The 12,245-nt window shown below is 46.0% G+C and overlaps 1 protein-coding gene across 1 annotated transcript in view; it reads right to left on the reverse strand.

Moving 5' to 3' along the window:
• Positions 1-1,319: 1,319 nt before the first annotated feature.
• Positions 1,320-12,245, reverse strand: part of ADAMTS18 (ADAM metallopeptidase with thrombospondin type 1 motif 18) — a 147,112-nt gene continuing 136,186 nt past the window's right edge. Inside the window, exons 22-24 of the mRNA XM_070771921.1 lie at positions 11,176-11,388; positions 6,478-6,625; positions 1,320-3,313 (exon numbers count right to left, since the gene is read on the reverse strand). Of these exons, the coding sequence (XP_070628022.1) occupies positions 3,198-3,313; positions 6,478-6,625; positions 11,176-11,388 (477 nt within the window). The 3' untranslated portion in view covers positions 1,320-3,197. The remainder of the gene's footprint in view (positions 3,314-6,477; positions 6,626-11,175; positions 11,389-12,245) is intronic.

Raw genomic sequence — 12,245 nt, forward strand, 5'->3', positions numbered from 1 at the left:
GGAAAGGTAAGGTGAAACAGATGAAACATGGAATCTGCATACAGATTTTTATAGGTTCTAAAATAAACCCATGTGGGACATAAGTAAGTGGCCTCTCCTACATCGCATTACCATTCATGGGTTCTGTGCTGTTAATTCTATAAACTGTCTCCTGCATGATACACGCTGCTGTAAGATCAGCCTTCCCATGGCTGACATACAGAATCCACGCTGAGACCACTGTTCCTCTCTCTCTCCATTCTAACGGACTTCACGTTGCAGGCTCCCATACTCAGGTCCTGTTGCCCAGGAGATACTACCATCCCACAGAGAAACGGTTATTAGAGAACAGCAGTCATCTCTGTGTGTCCTTTATTGAGAATGCAGGCTAAGACGGAGCGTGTTGCCTCCATCCTCAACTCCCCACCTCGGGTCATCCCCGCTCTGCCCAGAATTCTTCTGCTCAGAATTGCTGGATCATTTTTTGTCACACCCTCTTCACGTGTGTCTCAGGGGCCATAATAGAATTCTAAGGCTCAAATGGCCTTCTCTGTCTTTTTAAAAAGGACACCATCCTGTGGTTGTTCCTGACTCCTTCTACTCCTGATGTGGGCATTAAATGAGATAACATGATTGCTTTTATTAATAATATGACCAAAAGGTAGAAGGTAGGAAGGTATACCTTTTTTGCCATCTATTCTACTTTTCATTATTAACAATAATTTTTATGTTTGTAAAATAGTGACCATTCACTTTAAAATCCTCTTAAATATATTTTTAAAATATGCATGCATTATACATATATATATAAAATCTCAGATATGCAGAAAAAAATAGTTTATTCAGGTCATTTGGACTTACTTTGCTGAGAGAGTTTTTTATTTCCCTCTGGTCTGAAGACGTGAAATTTAGAAAACTTGAATAACTTGCTTTTTAATTTATTACTTAGGTTTTTTTTCCCTTTCCTTGCTCCTTTCCCTCCCCCTTTCTTTCTGCAAAGATTTTCAAGTAGGGGGAAAAAAAAAAGATAGAAAACCCACTACATTTATGGTTTATCTAACTTGGATGATTTCCATAAATAAATGATTACATGACTAGTAAGAGTAGAAAAAAAATAATTTAGTATTTGCATGAGATGGTAAACGTCATGTGTTTCATCCCAGTATTTAATGGTTTCTAATTTCCTCAAGCACAAACAAACAAGAAAAATGATTAATGTCTTCCCTCCAACCTTTTCTCAGCTTTTCAAGAAATTACTGAGATTCTTAATCAACATTTATACACTTAAATCACCTTGGTAATGACCAGCTTCTTGCTAACTTATTCAAGAACTTAACGAGTTTCAAAGGCAAAGAAACAGAACACTTTATTATAAAACTTATAAAATAATTAAATATTACACATATATTTTGACTTTTCTCTATAACCCATGTTTATTTATTCAACACTTTTCCTCAGAATTAATTCACTTCCTCAAAGAAGCAAGTGAGAACACATAAGAATAGGCTATTAATAAATTAATTTTCCATAAAATAATAAAAATGATAATTATATAAAGAAACAAGTTGAAATTTTTTTCAGAGGGTAAGAGGGTAGTGATATGGAGGCCTATATTTATTTTTATGATAAAATGGCCACTATTCTAGGCCAAGTCCAGGAGACAGAATATTCTAATCATTATTTCTCTGAGATTTGAGAATGTATGATTTTAATTAGAATGGAATAAAGGACGCTCTAAATTTAACAAACCACTGTCTGGTTGGTTATGCTGAGCGGGCAAATCCCTGTTTGAATTGGGACTTTTAAAAGCAGTAAAATTGGGTTACATTCATCAAAGACATTGAGGAACAGAGTAGAATTATATAAATATGCCCTTTATAACCACATCTCAAAAAACTACAGAAGGACACCGTCTTGTAAGTTACTTTGGTTTTGGCAAAATGATGTGGTGTTTTTCCCATGGAGAACAGTTGTAAGCTCACTAGTGCCTACCAACAGCTGGCTTCTGAAGACTGAAAATATCATCTGAAAGATTACGAAACACTCGTTTGTTGAAGTGTCCTGGCATATTACAATTTATTAATATTCACATAGTGAGAAGATGGATGGATTTCTCAATTGCCACCGTGACTTTCCCCTTGTTAACCAAATCCTAGGGCAAATTTAAATATGTCAGTTGCTAAGGAAAAACCCACAAGTGGCCTCTAATCTTCCAAGCATCTCTGATAATACGTGGGGAGCACCATGAGTGGCGTTTTCCTGTCCTTCCAAACGGGACTGTTTTGCTCTTTGTCTCCTCTTAGGTTTCTACCAGAAACACACGTGCTGATTCCCCAAGAGCAGACCTGAGGCTCCCAAGGACTTGTTCGGCTAGCACCAAAAATGACGAGGTTGACAGAGTGTGTAGGGCAACAAGGTTTTGTGGTTATTTTTTTTTTCTTTTCTTTTTTTTTTTCCAGAGTGTGAAGTCCAATTAAGTGGAAATCTTAACTTGTCCACGTTGCCCTGTTTTCAGAATATTCCTCAGAATACTTTTCAAGTTGTGAATTTTAGTCTTGGAGACTCTCTATATAAGCAGAATATACTTTAAACGAAATAAGAAACACCACCACACACACACACACACACACACACACACACCAGAGAAACAGGACATGAAGCTTGCTAGTCCAGCAGCAAGCACCATCGTGAGCACCATTCGGTGTTTGTACAACTCCTGGTCCAGGGCGTCCACAGTTCCGGTCAAACTCTGAGCTCTGAGCAACAGTTAGGCAGCGTGTTCCCCACATCGGATTACTCCAAGTCTCAGCCCGTGACTTGAAGTCCGAAAGGACATTTCCAAAACCCACCTTCTGAGGTTCCCTGGGGTGGGGTCTGTCCCCAAAGTTCACAAGCATCTCCCTTGGTCAAAATTCAAACCTGTTCTCTCTCATGGCAAGCCATCACCTCCTTCCTGTAACAGTGCAAAGCAAAGCCGGTCTGTTTTTGTTCTATGCTTCTGTGAGTCCGATTTGTCATTGCTTCCCATTTTCAAGTGCTTCTGAGTACCATGTGTGTTAGGGAAATGAACAAGCAGGCTATTCTCGAGAGCAACCCCTCCAACACGGCGGTCGGCTCACACGGGGTTTGCAGTGTTCAGCTTTCGATGGGAAGGGGGCAGGTCTCTCCGGAGGTTGCGAGGTAAGACCCTGGCCCTGCCAGGAGGGAGGGCGTCGAGATCAGCTCTTTCTGCTGCATGACCTGCAGCACTGCTTGCCATAGAATTTGTGGTTGCAGACGCCGTGCTGAGGAACAAGACGACACCAGCCGAAAAAGTCTACACAGGATGGATCCTCTACGGTGAGAAGAGACGTTCGGCACATTAGGACAGGTTCTCAGCCTTTTCCTTAAGGTGAGGGCTTACGGACAGAGACTTGGGGTCAACTTGCCTATGGCCCCCCGGGGTTCTTACATGAGACATGAGGACTTTGTTGGGGGAAAAGCAGGATGAAGGCACCCAGAGGCACTCTGAAAGTGAAAGTGTTATTCGCTCAGCAGGATCTGACTCTTTGCCAGCCCATGGACTGTAGCCTGCCGGTCTCCTAAGGCTCTGTAACCACTAACAAAATATAAACAGGTTAGTGTTACTGGCTTGCAAGTGGATGTTTTAAAAAAAAAAGTCATCTCCAGCCTGAGCTTAATGTCTGATCCCCCTAAATAAGCTGGAGACTACTGTTGTGCCTCCAAGGCATGTCCCCTAAAAACAACATCCCCGAGGATGTTGTTAAAACACTGGTTCTGTTTCAGAAGGCCTGGGGTGAGGACCCAGACGTTTTTTTTTTATTTCTAACAAACACCCTAGGGTTTCTGCCACTACTCCAGGCTCACTACTTTGGGGAGCAACGAACCTCATATACTGGGGGTTCGAAACCTAGATTGAAGGCCCAACTGTGACATTCTGTGCAGGTTTAAATCAAATCTCATGGCCAATTTGTGAAGATGTGAACTGAAGCCAGCACCAGTCTTTTTCAACTTCCTTCCTTGTGTAGGATAACAGGTGTGATTATCTACTGGAAGCAGAACAGGGGCATCAGAGGCTTTGACCCCAAAGGCCCTCAGGAGTTACAGAACACACGTGGAAGTGTACATCCATTTTTCCTTCTGTAAGCATAAATGTGTGTTTTAGGAGTTAGGGCTCAGTCCTTTGACTGGATTTGCAAGGAATTTTTCTTTAACTTTAGAACTATTTAGGGTCTACCCCTATACGTGAGTAAATGCTGTCATTCAGAGCTGGAATTTCCTCCTCTATGCAAGTCTTAAAGTCACCCTCAAGTCCCCGCAAACTGCACACCACCCACGGGTATCCAGTCACATCCCTCCTGAATCCACCCTCACCATTCGCCTCTGAGCCCCGGGACATGGCTCACAAGGCTCTTTTTTTTTCTGTTGCTTTGCCTGTTGCCCTCAATTTGTATCTGGTCTTCCTATGAACTGCTGACAGCTCCTTCCTTAAGCCTTGGTTCTTCTGCCTAAAGCTCCCTTTCACGCAGACACTTCACTCCTCCCACCCCCAAAAGGATTAGCCTCGTAATCCTTTTGAAACGGGTGCACATCCCTGGCACATCCCTGCCCCTAACCCTCCCCCTGGATCCCGTTCACCTGGAGTCAGAGGTACAGTCTCTACAGTGACTCACAGGATCTGGTCCCCAGGACGGCAGAGCCACCTCATCCTTTCGTTTCCCTGAAGCCTCTGCTCAGAGGTGCCCGCTTGGTTCTGCCTTCTCTGACCTCCCTATGAGAACAGCACGCCCCGTGGCCCCCAGGAAGGACCACCTCTCCCAGCTTTGTTTCCCTACGTCCGATTTACTGGCATTTATCACATCACGTGTGTTTACCTATGGCCGCCTCCTCTCCAGAGCGCGGCAGCCTTGAGCAGACATCTGACTTTCTCTCACTGCTCTGCTCCCAACACCTGCCACAGCGCGGCTGCTCAAGAAGCACTTGTTGAAAAAAATAAATTCCCTCCACCTGACGGCCAAAACAACCAGTTCAAGCCATACTGACTCTCCGCTTGGGTAGCAGGATGAGATGGAGTTGTTCTTTTCTTTCCTACTAGTAAGTCCTGGTTATATTCTGAAGGTGGAGTCTAGAGGATTAGCTGACAGGTGGGTAAAGAGTGTGAGAGAAAAAGGAGAATCAAGAATGACTACGGGATTTTGACCTGGGCATCTAGAAGAACGGGGTCATGTTTACTGAGATGGGGGCGGGGTGGAGGCAGGCCCCAGGAGACTAGTTTAGGCTATATCAACAGAGATACAAGCGTGACATGAGAGGAAGACTTTGCCTGTGTCTATATGTATATAATCTTCAAGTTCAGTTATTTTTTAATACAGTGTCTTATACCCCAGTGCATCAGCATATACCCTAATCAATCAGAATGTACATGTGGATCAGCTTCTATTTAGACTGGAGAGATGACCCTGTTGATGCAGTGGAAATACTGGAGGACAAAAAGCACTATCACCACTTGCCCCTCCTGAGATAAGCATGGAATTGCAACATCTAGCTTCTGCTGGAAGCTAGATACAAGTCAGGAGTCAGACGTGAGGTGTCTCACGATGCTGTCAAAGGATTGCATTGGGTTATAGTTGTAATAATGATTACTAATAGCTGATTACTGAGTGTAATAGAGGATGAGGTGGTTGGATGGCATCACCGACTCAATGGACATGAGTCTGAGTAAACTCCGGGAGTTGGTGATGGACAGAGAGGCTGGTGTGCTGCAGTCCGTGGGGTCGCAAAGAGTCGGACACAACTGAGCGATTGAACTGAACTGAATAGCTGATTATTTGCACCTCTGTTATGAGTCTGGTATTTTGTTTACACTACTAAGGACAACCCCAGAGCGAGCTTTACATCCTACATGCAAACAATTGGCAAGTATCATTGGCTGGATCTCAAACACATCCAGCGACTCCCACCGCCATTACCCTTGTGGGACCTCGTCCCCTCACTGGACGTGGGACCTGCCTCCTGCAGAGAGGAGACAAGTCCTCGTTCTGTTCTAGGCCCCCTCCTCAGTGTAACTTCCAGGGATCCTCCTGTGCGATGGGGATGGGAGAACTGGGAGGAATCCCCACCTGAGGAAAACTAGAGGCCCCGTATTTGGCCAGGAAGAAACGCCTGGGCTGTGTCCTGCGTGTCTGTCTTCTCATTTTACTCCTCTTGATACAAGGAGACCTGCCTCAGGCAGGAGGCCTGAGACAAGGCCCTCTCTTGGAAAGCCTTCCCGAGTCTCCCTCGCATCATCCCTGGCACCAGCTAGAGCTCACCACCATTGGGGACTGCCCTGGATGTATGTGCCTTGCACAACTCTCAGGAGGGCTCCTCTAATGTCGACTGTGATGTGAATGGCACCCCCGAGAGTTTGGGCAGGAGCTGCATAACTGAATATAGCAGGTGTTGGACAAATACTCCAGACAGGAGGAAAACCGACTTGTGCGAAGCGGGGTCCTTTACCTCTCTTGGCAGGAGCTGGACAGAAGTTGGTGTTACAGGCCCGCAGCACTGGAGGCTTCTGCCGCAGCAGACAGCTCGAGGAAGGCCGGCCCTGCTGGACGCAGTGGACGGAGCGTGTCTGCACCCCTCCGCCACAGCTAACGGTGCACTGCAGGAGAGGGAGGAAGCGGTCAGGAACGGGCCCTTCCCCATGCCACTCACAGCAGGGAAAGAAACCTCCATGCCTCGTGACATTGCCAAGGCGCCTGTCGATGAAACAGGGACTGTCCAGAGCTGGGCACATGAATCCACTCTCCTAACACGTTTTGGGAGCCGTTTGATCTGATTAGAAGGCTCTGAAGCAAATGCCATCTGCTTCCCCCGAGACTCTGTGTCTCCCAGTCAAGTAACTCAGGCAGAAGAGAGGTTCCAGGCATACAGAAGCTGCCACAGGAATGCAGAAGCGAATACAGACACTTCCAGCCAGTTCATCACAGTATTTAAAGAATTCCAGGCAACCTCTGCAGATACAATAGTGGAGGGGATGGTTCAGAACTTGGACAGCCAAAGAAATATAACGCTCTGAGACAGCTTAGGAATTATGTCCTCCCCGCCCAGCCAAATTCTGAGATAGCGTGGTGGATATTGTGTTTTGAATTCAATTATCTCACTGTCCAACTGAAGGTAAAAAAAAAAAAAGACTAAAAAGGACTGTCCAGTAATTTTTTTTCCAGGCACACACACAAATATATTTCCTAACAAAAGAACAAATAAGAAAATATTATCAGAGAAAAGACAGCCCTTTAAATTAATGTTTACATGTATTTTGCTTTAAAAGAAGTTCGCTACCAGTTCATTATCCTTATTATTTTTTCCTATTTTATTGTGGACAGGTGAGGATGTCCACTTGGGACAAGCATCACTATGCTGAATGGCTTTTGAGAGGGAAAAATATGTTGTGGTAAAAAGAGTATGAGTTTTGGAAATATCCCTAAATTCAAAGATAGCTGTATCCCCGTTACCAAATCATCTCAGTCAAGATGGCTAACTATTTTTGTGAAGAACAAGACAGTAACTATTTTAATTTGTTAACTGAGGTATAGTTGATGTACAATATTATGTTAGTCTCCGGTATACAACAGAGTGATTCAAAATTTGTATAGATAATATTCCATCTATGGTTATTATAAAATATTGGTTAATCCTGTGCCTTTGTAGATTATATATACACACATACACAGATACACACATATACATATCATATATAATAGTGTGTACCCCTTAATGCCACTCCCCCTCCAGTAATCACTGGTTTGTTCGCTACATTTTTTCTATTCCACATAAGTGATAAACGGTATTTGATTTTCTCTGACTAATTTCACTAGGCATAAAAACCCTCCTGGTCGATTGATGTTGTTGCAGATGACAAAATTTCATTCTTTCTTCTGGTTGAGTTCTTCATCCACTCATCTGCTGATGGGCACTTAGTCTGCTTCCATATCTTGGTCATCGTAAACAATGCTACTATGAACGCTGGGGTGCGTGTGTCTTTTTTAATTAGTGCTTCCGTTTTCTCTGGATACATACGACATAGGAGTTGAACCGCTGGGTCATAAGGCAGTTCTAGTTTTGTGAGGAACGTCCATACAGTTTTCCCCAGAGTACCAGTTCACACTCTCACCAGCAGTACACAGAGGCTGGCTTTCCCCCACATCCTCACCAACATGTGTCATGTTCTTTGCGACGATAACCACACTGAGCAGTGTCCGGCGATGTTTCCCTGTGGGTGTGATTTCTCTGATGATTAGCAAGGCTGAGCATCTTTTTGTGTGCTTTTTGGCCATCTGCATCTCATTGGGAAAAATGTTTATTCAATTCTTCTGCCCACCTCCCTTTTGACTGGGTTGTTTTGTTTTTTGACACCGAGTTGTTTATATGTTTTGGATATTATCCCCTTATTTTTCACAAACATTTGCAAATATGTTCTCCCAGTCAATAGGTTGTCATTTCATTTTGTCCATAGATTTCTTTGCTGTGAACAAGCCTTTAAGTTTAGTTAGACACCCTTTATTTAGTTTTGCTCTAGTTTCTCTTGCCAGAGGAGGCAGATCCAAAGAAAATATTGCTCCACTTTATATCCACGGATGTTCTGTTTTCTTCTAGGAGTTTTATAGTTTCTGGTCTGACAGCTCAGTCTTTAATCCGTTTCGAGTTTACGCCGTATATGGTGTGAGAAAATGCACTCATTTCTTTCCTTTACGGGCTGTGGTCGTTTCCCCAGTGCCACTAACTGCCGATACTATTTTCTCCACTGTCTACAACGGCCTCCTCTGTTGTGGATTAATCACCCCTAAGTGCATGGGTTTAACTGCGGTAGGGTCAGGGTTGGGGAGATGCCGCCTCCTGAAGCACTCAGCCAGGTCCTGGGGTGAGTGCCAGCCCGGGGTAGGCAAGGCCGGGTCCTGGGGTCCGGCGGCAGAGCCCAAAGAAGGTGGCCGGCCCTGGAGGTGGTGGCCAGGGAGCGGTTTTCTGACACAGCCGCTGCGGGGTCCAGCATGTCTCGGAGCTTGTGCAGGGCTGGATCCCTGGGCGGCAGGAAGCCAAGGTGCCTCCAAGCTGGTGCGGGCCACGGTTGTCCTGAGGCTGGGGTCCGTCTGCTGGTGGGCAGGCTGTGTCCCACCGCGGAAGGCTGGGGTCCCTCTGCTGGCGGGAGAGGCTGGGTCTGCAGCTACAGCCGCTCACTGGGAGGCTGGGCTTGGCCTGGGGACTCCAGGCTAACAAGCTGGAGCGGGGATTACAGAATGGTGCTTGTGGCAGGACAGGCCCCCAGAGGGTCTGATGCCACTGTCTCTGCCCCAGGGTGTGTTCCAGCTGACATCTCCTCCAGAAGACTGCAGGATCGGCGGTAGGTCTGCACCTTTCTCAGCGTTGCTTTGCCCGAGACCTCAAAGCACACACCTCCTGTAAGAGCGGTGTGTCTGTTTCCCACAGCACTCTGGGACGCCTGAACGTGAGCTCCACTGGCCTGCAAGCCCAAACCTTCTGAGGGCTCATCTTCCTCGTGCAGACCCCTGCTCTGCAACTGTGATTTTTCTCTGAAATGTGCCCTGCGGCTTTGTCTCTCCCACCCATCTCATCGTGGTTCCTTCTTATATCTTTAGTTGTAGAAACTCTTTTCTGGTGAATGTGTTAAGTCACTACTCAGTCATGTCTGACTCTTTGCAACCCCACAGACTGTAGCCCGCCAGGCTCCTCTGTCCATGGGATTCTCCAGGCAAGAGTACTGGAGTAGGTTGCCATGCCCTCCCCCAGGGGACTTGTGTCTCCTGCATGGCAGGCAGATTCTTTACCATCTGAGCCACCAGGGTAGGTTCTGCTCTTGGTCCTCAATGGCTGTTCTGTAAATAGCCATTATTTCGGCATGCCCGCAAACCCCTACTCTGCCATGTGGGCAACTCTCATCTCACAGTGCTAAGTATTTTATGCTTTATGGGCCATACGACCTTTGTTGTAGTCACTCACCTCTGCACCAAAGCAGCCATGGACCACACACACAAATGAGGACGGCTGTTGTCTAATGAAAGTTTATCCACAAAAACGGGCGGCAGCAGGCGGGGGGTGGGGGGGGTAGATTTGCCACTGGTAATCATTTGCTTATATCTGATCTAAATAATTCTGCACGAATCAATTTCCAAGTCTGTTAAATGAGTAAAATAATGGTAGAAAATTTTTAAAGAAATCCAATTTCATGGTGAGGCTGGCAGCACCTCTCAAGCCAGAGTTGTTTTTTCTGAAGAGCTATGTAACACCTGTTAGCTATAACAATGCAAGGGCCAACCAAACCATAGCTTTGGATTCCTGAGGACATGTTGTTCTCTCAGACTCAGCATCACAAACCAGTCCCAGCTCATAAGCATCAAACCAACGCATCTAAAGTTTCTTCCAAGTCTTCTGAGGAAAAGGACACCTGTAACATCTGAATTTAGAAGTTGTGTGTCCTTGGCTGATCAACTGCCTAACTCTGAGCTTTACCAGCCTCATCCACAAAACAGGGACAATAATACCCACAAATAAGACCACTTTCCCAATGTCTCAGCTGGTAAAGAATCCACGTGCAGTGCATGAGATACAAGACACGTGTGTTCCATCCCTGGGTCAAAAAGATCCCCTGGAGGAGGAAATGGCAAACACACTCCAGTATTCTTGCCCGAAAAACCCCTTGAACAGAGGAGCCTGGTGGGCTACAGTTCATGGGGTCACAAAGCACAACTGAGAGACTAAGCTCACAACATCACCTCCAGGATGAAGGGAGGAGATAGACAGGTGTACAGGATGTAACACAGTGCATAGAAATGGCTGGACAAATGCTAGCCATCATTGATACTACTCAGAAACACGAGAACCAAGTGAGCCAAGACTCATGAGCAGCATTTCTAAAACACAGAAGACTCTAGTGGTGGTTTTAATAGCAGCAACAACTATGAACATTAGCAATACCTTGGGACTAACTGCTTTGTATTACTTATTCATTGAAACAAAACAGAAAAGAAAAAACCTAACTCTGCACAATATTATCATCTCAGTTTTATAGATGTGAAAATGGAGGCTCACCAACGCTGGAACCTGCCCAGGGACTCAGGTCGTTCGGACAGGTCCCTAACAGCAGTTGTAAACGGAATCTTGCTTAACTTTAACCCCCCTCAGTCTCTGTGTGCTCACCTGTTGCCATGGCGATGAATACCACCCAGCGGCCAGACTGTACACTGGATGGGCTGGACACGCCCCCTGGCTGCAGGTTTCCTCCAAGTCCACGTTTGGTTTCTTAATATTGCGGCACCGTCGCTCGGGGAGAGTTATCAGCTTGCCTTGGAAGGCCTTCTCGCTGCATTTCATCTCCCTCTTCCTCACTCCCAGACCACAGCTCACGGAACACTATGGGGCAAGAAAGGAGGCGTCAGGGTGCGGGCTCCACCATCCACGTGTAATCAGAGCGATGGGGCTAGGGCAGGTCAGCCACAGCCCACCAGGCTCCTGAAGGCAGGGCCTCAAGTCCCGCAGGCTACAGAAGCCAGAGGACTGGAGTTACTTTCCCAAGGGCACAGCATGGCTCAGCACCACAAAATAAAGGCAGGCGCTGCCATGACACGGCACACAAGGTGAGCGAGACAGAGCCCGAGAGAAAGACGAGACCAGCAGAGGATGAGGTCAGGGTCACTGTGTCGTGGCCGGATGTCCAGGGCAGGAGGCAGGGCGCAGGGACTGGGCTTACAGGCAGTTCAGGGGAAGAACCACAGGTAACAAGCAACTGTCCTTCATCTTTACCTGCCTCTCTCTTCAGCTGGGATATACACTGAGGCTGTGTTATGGCAGGAGAAAAACAAAAAGAGGATGGAGGCTGATGAAATAAGTCTGAGAAAACCTGTTTTTTTTTTAATGTGACTGACTGCTATTTTATTTAAATATTTCCTTACTCCCACTATACAAATTTTCTTTTTCAAAAACTTTAAATTTTGTATTGGGGTACAGCTGATAAGCAACGTTGTGATAGTTTCAGGTGAATAGCAAAGGGACTCAGCCATATAAACACATGTATCCATATGTATACATGTATCCCGAACTCCCCTCCCACCCAGGCTGCCACGAAACACCGAGCAGAGTTCCCTGTGCTCTACAGTACGTTCTTGTTGGTCATCGGTTCTCAATACAGCAGTGTGTACAGGTCGGTCCCCAACCCCCTAACTATCACTTCTCCCTAGGCACCCATAAGCTCCTTCTCTAAGTCTGTGAGT

This window comes from Bos indicus, chromosome 18 (assembly GCF_029378745.1).
Source record: "Bos indicus isolate NIAB-ARS_2022 breed Sahiwal x Tharparkar chromosome 18, NIAB-ARS_B.indTharparkar_mat_pri_1.0, whole genome shotgun sequence".
In the NCBI taxonomy this organism is placed as follows: Eukaryota; Metazoa; Chordata; class Mammalia; order Artiodactyla; family Bovidae; genus Bos; species Bos indicus.